Source organism: Anas acuta, chromosome W (assembly GCF_963932015.1).
Source record: "Anas acuta chromosome W, bAnaAcu1.1, whole genome shotgun sequence".
Classification (NCBI taxonomy): Eukaryota; Metazoa; Chordata; class Aves; order Anseriformes; family Anatidae; genus Anas; species Anas acuta.
The window spans coordinates 8,977,719-8,986,907 of record NC_089016.1 but is presented as its reverse complement, the minus strand read 5'-3'; the positions used below and the strand labels follow the sequence as shown (position 1 = coordinate 8,986,907).

Sequence of the window (9,189 nt, the reverse complement as noted above, 5' to 3'; positions counted from 1 at the left end):
TGTGCCTGAGGTTCATGGGCTCATCAGCCAAGCCCCCAGAGGGGTGATTGCAGTGCCTTGGGCTGGTGTTGTGCTGCTGAGCTGGGCCGGGCTCATGGGACAGAGAGAGCTGCTGGCAAGAGGGCCCTGGTGCAGAGAGCCAGCTGTGCCCAGGAGCAGCTTCTCTGCACAGCGCAGCAGGGCTGGGGGCTCTGACCGCAGCTGGCACACAGAGAGGACAGAAGGAGAGAGGGCTTGGAGGCACTGAGGAGCGCAATAACAGAGGGCAGCGTGTGGCAGGACACATCTGCAGGCTCCTGACACCATGAGGCTCTGGCAGCAGGGCCATGCAGGTGGGGTTGCCAGAGGGGTCTTCTACAGCTGGCACATCCGATGGCGGATAGCATCTGTCAAGGTGAGTCTCTCTGTTTCTCCAGAAATTAGTAGAAGATGCTTTAGGGAATGTCATTTATAAGGGGTCATTTCCAGAAGAAGATTGAGACTTTGTTTATCTAAAGGAGAAGGCTTTTTTTTTTGGTTCTGTGCTTTCCGATTCCTGCACTGCAGGGGAGGCAAGTTTGAGGGTAATGTGTTCTCAGGATTGTACAGGAGACTGAGAATCCCAGAGCATTGCACAGAGAGATCAGAATGGAAACAATGAGATTCTGGCAGGTTCTCCTGTAAAGAGAGAAGATCACCTGGGGGGTGTGCTAAGACAGGGAATAGGTTTTCCTCATTTAAGTCTGTTCTAACTTTGATCTGCATTGTCATCTTCAACAGGAGGCTGTGCTTAATGTCAGCAAAATGCCCAACAGCAGCTCTGTGAGTGAGTTCCTCCTGCTGGAACTCAAAGACACACGCGAGCTGCAGCTCCTACACTTCGCGCTCTTCCTGGGCATCTACCTGGCTGCCCTCCTGGGCAACGGCCTCATCCTCACAGCCGTAGCCTGCGATCACCATCTGCACACCCCCATGTACTTCTTCCTCCTCAACCTTGCTCTCCTCGACCTGGGCTGCATCTCCACCACTCTGCCCAAAGCCATGGCCAATGCCCTCTGGGACACTAGGGCCATCTCCTATCAAGGCTGTGTTGCTCAGGTCTTCTTTTTTGTCTTCTTGGTTGTAGCAGGATATTCCCTTCTCACCGTCATGGCCTATGATCGCTATGTTGCCATCTGCAAGCCCCTGCACTACGGGAGCCTCCTGGGCAGCAGAGCTTGTGCCCAGATGGCAGCAGCTGCCTGGGGCAGTGGCTTTCTTGATGCTGTCCTGCACACGGCCAACACATTTTCCCTGCCCCTCTGCCAAGGCAATGCTGTGGACCAGTTCTTCTGTGAAATCCCCCACATCCTCAAGCTGTCCTGCTCAAATACCTACTTCAGGGAAGTTAGGGCACTTGTTTTTAGTGTTTTTTTGGCCTTTGGTTGTTTTGTTTTCATTGTGCTGTCCTACGTGCAGATTTTCAGGGCAGTGCTGAGGATGCCCTCCTCTCAGGGCCGGCACAAAGCCTTTTCCATGTGCCTCCCTCACCTGGCTGTGGTCTCTCTGTTTGTCAGCACTGCCATATTTGCCTACCTCAAGCCTCCCTCCGTTTCCTCACTGTCCCTGGACCTGGTGGTGTCATTTCTGTACTCGGTGGTGCCTCCAGTAGTGAACCCCCTCATCTACAGCATGAGGAACCAGGAGCTCAAGAATGCAGTGAGGAAATTGTTTCCATACATGCTTCTTTAGCATCTGTGATGTATTCAGAGGACGTATTCTTAATAATATGCAAATATTTTGATTCATACTGTATCATATCATTTTTATCATTATTAGTGTTATCATAAAATTGTCATTATTAATAATCCTAACAGAAATAAAAGGGTATTTGGGAAAATGACAAAACATTTTTAAAATTATTTTTCTCTGTTAATATTTCAACAATATTTTATTTTGTTTTTAGTAGTATAGTTCTCAGCATTTTGAATGTTACATTTTGTCTTAGTTTTTACCATATCATTTAATGTACACAGAGATCATGTTTCCTTTGTTGTTAAAGACAATAAAGATATTATTGGAAATTCATTTCTCTCAGTATCCTTCTCTTTCCATCTCCTCTGGAGCATCCTACGGGGTGACTTATGTCTCTGCACTTGATAGGGCAGCAGCAGGAACGTGTCATGGAAAGGGACTGGGAGGTCACTTGTGTCTGGAGGTGGCAGGTCAGCCTTGACTTCTCCCTGGGATCTGCAGTTTTGGACTGACATCTGGCAGTGGCCCTGCTAGGCCAGCAGAAGACACCTGCTTGGCATGCTGACTGGGGGATCCCCTCTGCCTCCAGAGCCAAAAGGACCCAGACAGAAAGAAGGCCCCCAGATGGGTTGTCCTGTCCCTTCTGCTTGAGTCCATGACTGCACAGCAGCAGGCACAAGGCTTGGCTGTGTGTAGCCAAGAAGCTGCAAGGCCAGCAGCAGGCCCCTGGCTTGGAAGCTGCTGCTGAGGTGACTTGTGTCTGCTTGGCTGAGAGGTCGCAAGGAGCCTGCTGGGTTGGGATGCCTACTTCAGGAGTGGTTTCCACTCTGAGGGAGCTTTCTTTGGTAGTAGGAAACAGCAGGAAAGAAAAAACTGCCACATAGTGTTCCAGGGAAGGCTGGTACTCAATACAAGGAGGAAGAAATGTCCCTCAAAGGGTCATGCTTTGGTGCCAGAGATCACCCTCTGATCAGACCCTTGCTTCGTGTTTCAAGAAACAGCTGATGAGGGCTGACAAGACATCAGTGAAAGCAAGGGATGAGAGCAAGATGGTGAACAGAGATGGGTGTCTCCAGACTTCAAGGAAATAGGGCAATGTGTGGGACAGCATAGGAAAGCCTGCAGAGGAGAAGGCAGAGGGTGCTGGTAAAAAGAGTAGGCCCTAACTGCCCTGAATTTTTTGTCCCTTCGGCTAGAGCTTAGTAGGAGGTATGTTATATTCATTGTGATGGGGATTCACGGATTCCTTTCAACCCTGTGCAGCTGCTTGGAGGTTTCATACCACAGTTCTTCTCACGACATCCCACTGCCCACCACATTCCACAGACCCAAGAAGAACCTTGAGCTAGACGTGGGGGTGCTGGATCTCCCTGTCCCGTGGCTGGGGTCAGGTCTTGGCTCTTCTGCATCACCAAAACCAACCAAGACTTTCCTCAGCACAGTGCTTTGCCTGTCTGTAACCATGGCCTCCATGTATCTGCACAAACAAGATTTTGGGGAGGCTTAGTTTTTAACAGCCCTCAATGGGGCCCATTAATATTCCAAGTCACATCAGCTTTTCCTCCTGACTTTACTTTCTCTAGCAGTTGCATTATTCTCCTCTCAGTACCTGAGCTTCATAGACTCAGCACCACAATACACCATGGAACTCATTAAAATGCAGAAACTCCTAACATCTCTTCCATAGTATTCTTCAAGCCTTCATGCCTTGTGTAGCTAATTGCAGAGCTTGCATGATATAGTCAAAGAAGATTTCAAAAAGCAGCTAATAAAAAAAAATCTAGTTTTAAAGGCTGATTTTTGCTGCGTTTCAGTTTTGAGCATCATTCTCCTCTTGCTGTTGATCCAGGGTGACTTATTTGGAGACCTCCACAGGGAGGAATAGCAGAGTCTAGAGGGCTGACACTTCCACTGCCAGCAGTGGTCTTTATCCTTGTTACTGAAGCCCAGCCCAGCACATTAAACCCTTTCTAAGACAAGTCAGGTGTTTTTTTCTTTAGATAAATAAAATAAAATAAAATAAAATAAATAAAATAAAATAAAATAAAATAAAATAAAATAAAATAAAATAAAATAAAATAAAATAAAATAAAATAAAATAAAATAAAATAAAATAAAATAAAATTGAAATGACCATTGGAACCAGAGAAATTCAGCTTAAATATTAGTAGGTGAAATTCAGCTGTAATATGAGTAGGTACCTGGTCATCCATGGTCTCTCTTGCATCTTCTGTAGAAAACTCAGGATGAAAAGTAAAGACATTTACTTTTTTTTTTTTTTTACTCTACTCTTTACTCTACTCTTTTTTCAAAAATCCTACTTTTTTCAAAATCCTACTTCCTCTGCTGTAGATGCAGAAGGCAAAAAGAATTGCATTGTTCCTTACACTACTCTGGGACGTGTAACCCAGAACAAGTCTTACAAGGAGCAGCTGAGGGAGCTGGGATTGTTCGGCCTGGAGAAGTGGAGGCTCAGGGGTGACCTTTTAGCTCTCTATAGCTACCTCAAAGGAGGCTGTAGAGAGGTGGGGGTTGGTCTGTTCTCCAACATGCCCAGTGACCAGACTAGAGGGAATGGGCTGAAGTTGTGCCAGGGGAGGTTTAGGTTGGCTATTAGGAAAAACTTCTCTACTTGTGAGATATGTTCATCTGATTCGTGTCAGTATGGAACAATGCTAGGGCTGCATGGTATGATGAATGTGACCTTCTCTCTTACATACCCTTGTATAAACACAAGTCTAAGAAAAACAGAGTGGTTAATGTATATAATTCTTGTTTCTTGCACAGGAATGTTTTAGCAATTTGTGTCAATAGAGAGCTTGAAGGGAAATGTATTTGTAGGCTTTTCCTTAAAGTCTCTGATATCTGGGGGGGAGAGGGAGGGGGTTCAGAATAACTGCTAACTATTATGACTATTGCATGGGGCACTATGCAAGTTTCTGATATCTGGCCAGGAAATTAAGGAGACGGGGAGAGCTGAAGAACAACTAAAAGATAAAGCTTGCAGGGGACATTGCACAAGTCTCTGACATACAGACAAGTTGGACAAAGGAGAAGGACAAGAGGAAGGAAGACTATGAGCCTTCAGCACGAGAGACCCCCCAGAGGGACCACGAGAGACAGATACGCATGCTCCAGTAGGAGGGTTCGGATTCTGGAAACGAATTATAATAATCCTGTTTTTGTTTTAGAAGTAGTAATGAATATGTATCAGCCTAGGAGCATAAAAGTCAGCTGCTTGATGTAACTGGTGTGCATCTTGGTGGAGCAGAGATTCCTGGCGCACCCAGCGCTGTTTGCTTACCTCTATTCCTTTAATAAATTGTAAACTTTGATTGTAGTCCTATTTTGACGACTGAGCCATTTATTACATACTGAAAGGGTTGTTAGACATTGGAATGGGCTGCCCAGGGAAGTGGTGGAGTCACCATCCCTGGAGGTCTTTAAAAGACATTTAGATGTAGAGCTTAGTGATATGGTTTAGCGGAGGACTGGTTAGTGTTAGGCCAGAGGTTGGACTAGGTGATCTTGGAGGTCTCTTCCAACCTAGATGATTCTGGGATTCTGTGATCATCTAGTCAAACCTTCTTCTATGGACAGGGACAATTTCCATTAGATTAGGTTGCCCAAAGTCACGTGCCAACTGGCCTTCAACTAGGGCTCACTTTTCTGGGTTAGAGTTTAAGCAAAGATTTATTGGGAGGATTTGGTGTTCTGCATAGGGTGTCAGGTCTGTGGCTGGGGTATGGACAAGCTTCGTGGTTTATGCTTCTCTTTATGTCTGCGAAGAAATCGTCTGGGGTTAAATAGAGTGTTTTAATGCTAGTGTTAAGGGAAGAGATTAGGATGAGCAAGAGAGTAAAGGTAAGGAAAGGGGCTATGGGCTGAGTTCTGCTTGAAGGGATACTCTGAGGTCAGGTATTACTGCAGGGGATTTCTGTCAAGGTGTTGGAGCAACATTCAGGTTTTGGGATTAGGGTTACTGGTCAAAATAGGGTAAGGGTTTTACATGACTGTTTTAAGCCAGTTTTAAAGCACCATCAGTATTACATGAAACCTCTTACCTCTACAAAATCCTTAATTTCTGCTTCCCAAGCTCCTCTTCCCTCCCCCAAATCTCAATTCTCTGGTGGCCAGGCTTCTCCTGTCATCCTCATATTGGTTTTCTTATTGGGATCAGCTTTCTGGTGGCTTTCATGGAATCAGAGGATCTGTCTCGCTCTGCCGGCTACTCTGTTGCTGAGACAGAAGTGGTGTTGTAGTCAGTAGGGAAAAGGGCACAAAGTTTTGTAGGAGCATCCTGCAAGTGCCCATCATCTCTGCACCTCCACAAAAGTGTACATCCAACGTACAAGTGTTGGTTCCAGAATGACTCCTATGGATCCAGGCTAACATTTTGCAGGCCTTCATGCAGGATTTACCTCCCCTCAGTCATCTTGGAGGCAGTGGTTGCCTCTATGGAGAAAATTGAAAATAGCTTTGAGGTATGAGTTTAGTCAAAATTTGAGATCTCTGACATGACAACCAGAGGTGTTGCTCTGCATTGCGAGGGGGCTGTGGTGCCCGGGGCACAGGGGCACTTTGCAGGGCCATGCTGGGCAGGCTGGGAGGCAGACCCAGCTCATGGGATCACTGCCATTGCCCCAGGGCTGCAAGCAATCACTCGCCAGGCTCCTTTGCTGGGGCTGCTGTGTGCCCTGGGGCTGCAGAGCTCTCCTCTGCCTGCTCACACCAGACTGAGCAATTGAGCTCTGGTCAGTCCACCTTGGACAGGCTTTTGGTCTGTGGGCTCCATTCACTGCTGTCTCCTGGGCTCACGCTGCTGCCCCTGCATATATCTCCAAATGCTTTGCACACACCACACTTGCCTACAGGTCCCATGTGTCTCTCCAACCTTCCCCTCTTCTCCTGCAGTAGTTGCATCTCACTGGAGGAGGTTTGTGCATCCCCCTTAGCACATGGTCCCCTCAGATTTGAGGGCATTGCAGAGCCCTCCTTTAGCCCATGGACTCCTCAGATTCGCCTTTTCCTTTACCAGAACTTTCATTGGACGGTCACTCATTTTATGAAGTTTTCTATTCACTGTGCACTGAGCTCGTTTTCCCTGGGTTTCCCTGACATCTTCTGGCAGCTCCAGATTCTTCTCCAGGATGGCATCGGCTACCCACACTGCGGGGGGCACAGTCCAGTGCTGATGAGTCCAAGATCAGTTGCTGTCTGCTTGGAGAAGTGCCACTACAAATTGAGCTCTGGGTCCATCACTTTGTTCGTTCACAGACCCCCTGGGACTTTCAGCCTGTGTCTATCACTCCATGAAGAAGCCCAGAAAACAGAAGAGCAAGGAGTAACCCCTTGTCTATATTCCTGACAGCAGCTTTGGAAAAGGCATCCAGGCTTCTGGGTTTGCCTTGAGCAGCCCCTTTTGTTACTGTGGTGTTAGGAGGGAGGCCAGCTGTGACCCAGGGCTGCACAGTGCCTGCTGCTGCCTGCAGCCACAGGGATGCCACTGCAAAGACAACAGGACTGTCGCCAAGGTACATGAGATCTGACAGCTTATCCAAATATAAGAGCACAGTAGAAAAATGTGGAGACCAAAAGAGAGCAGCAGTGAAAAGGCCACGTCCTGCTGCTGGCCATGGCCATGGCTCCAGGGAAGCAGCAGCCCCGACCCGAAGGCAGCAGAGAGGCAGAGCCCAGCGGGCAGGGGGGGGCAGCCCCGAGGGCCACCGGAGCTGCTCCTGCATGTGGCAGCTGGGCTCTTGGCCCTCAAGAGGAGATGGGAAGAGACGGCAGCTGACACCCACAAAGTTCACAGCTTCTTTATTCTATTTATCCACAGAGAACCCAGTTCTGTAGGTATATTAGATGATTGGGTGACAGATAATAAATAATTAGTAGGCAGGAAGACATGAGTAGAATTCAGTCAAAATCACAAGTTTAAGAAATAATTTAAAAATAATAGAAGAATTGCAAGCTGTTATATGAAGAGGTTTTTTAGAAAACCTGTCTGTCCTGTTCGTTTTATAGGCACATTATTGATGCCAAAGAAGCATGTTTCCACAAGGCTTTCTTGAGCTCCTGGTTCCTCATGCTGTAGATGAGGGGGTTCAGTGCTATAGGCACCACCATGTACAGAACTGTCACGGAATATTCTCTACAGGGGCTACTTGCAGTGCTACAGCTCATTTCTCTGACCCAGCCACAGGAGCCGGAGCAGCTGCAGAAGCAGGAGCTGGAGCGGCTGCAGGGTCCATCGTAGGGGTCGGAGTGGCCGTTGGGTCTGTCACAGGACTTGGAGTGGCTGCAGGGTCTGTCACTAAGTTGGTAGTAGTATCAGCTGCAGCTCGATAGGCATGGGCCAGACCCCAGCACACTCCAGTGATTTGTGTCATTTTGGAACTGCCAGAGTCATGACACCCTTTTTTCAAGCATTCTACCCATTTTTAGGATTTTGCAGTTGTTCAGGGGAGAATTTCCAAAACACTGGAAGTGCCCACTGCTCTAGAAACCTGCCCGTATCCTCCCACACTCCCTGCCACTCACAAGTGTCCCACCTCAGGACAGATCTCTGGATAAAATTCCTAAGTGGTTGTTTAACCTTAAACAAAACCTGAAGCACATTCAGGAGACATAACAACAAGAACATGCTCGTCTGAGTGTCCCAAGGATATTCAACATCTTGGAGAACTATCGTACCAAGCTCGGAGGATAAGAAGGAAGTGAAGGAGAAAGGAAGGTTGAAAGAGTAAGAAAAAATGTCTCCTTCTTTCCCCTCCACAGATTGGATCCTTGACCAAAAAACAAAACAAAACAAAACAAAAAAAAACAATAGGTGTAATTGCTAATAGTTTCCGAGATATGGTTTCCAAAGTATAGAGTTTACGACAGTGCTGAGTACAAATACCAGGTTAGGGTCATGACCAGAAATTTCATCATATCATAAGCCACTGTTATACCGCACAGTACCATAACAATTTTAAACCGGGGCCCAGAAAGTATAAACAGCATGACAGGGAGCACATACAGAAAGTAACGTGCTATAAAACTCAGTTTGGAAAACAGGTGCAGCAGACTTGAGATTAAAGCAATCAGCATTGTGACTAGCAACTATTATGCAGGTCTAATAGTTATACTTATTTTAGTTTAACACATTCTGGTCAGATCTGTCGTTATCTCAACGCTTTGAGCCCCACATTGGGTGCTAAAAAGGATTGTTGTGGTTTAACCCGGCCGGCAGTTAAATACCACACAACCATTAGCTCTAATTAGCTGTAAGCACTGCTCTGCAACAAGTAAAACATCAGCATTTCATCAGCACTCTTCTCATCCTAAGCCAAAATATAACACCCTACCAGCTACTAGGAGGAAAATTAACACTCTCCGAGCTGAAACAAGGACAAATGCTATACCTAGAGGTCATATATTGCCTGATATTAACTTGAGGTAAACTAGAAAAGTGAGATAGCCAATTTATTG

General features: G+C 46.7%; 1 protein-coding gene across 1 annotated transcript; it reads left to right on the top strand.

Moving 5' to 3' along the window:
• The first annotated feature begins 783 nt into the window (after positions 1-783).
• On the top strand, positions 784-1,710 carry LOC137847302 (olfactory receptor 14C36-like). The gene has a single exon (XM_068665590.1). The coding sequence runs from the start codon at positions 784-786 to the stop codon at positions 1,708-1,710; it is 927 nt and encodes a 308-aa protein (XP_068521691.1).
• Positions 1,711-9,189: the final 7,479 nt, after the last annotated feature.

What these genes read in the sequence shown, in the direction of transcription:
- LOC137847302 (XM_068665590.1), top strand. Translation starts at nt 784, where the DNA reads ATGCCCAACAGCAGCTCTGTGAGTGAGTTCCTCCTGCTGGAACTCAAA.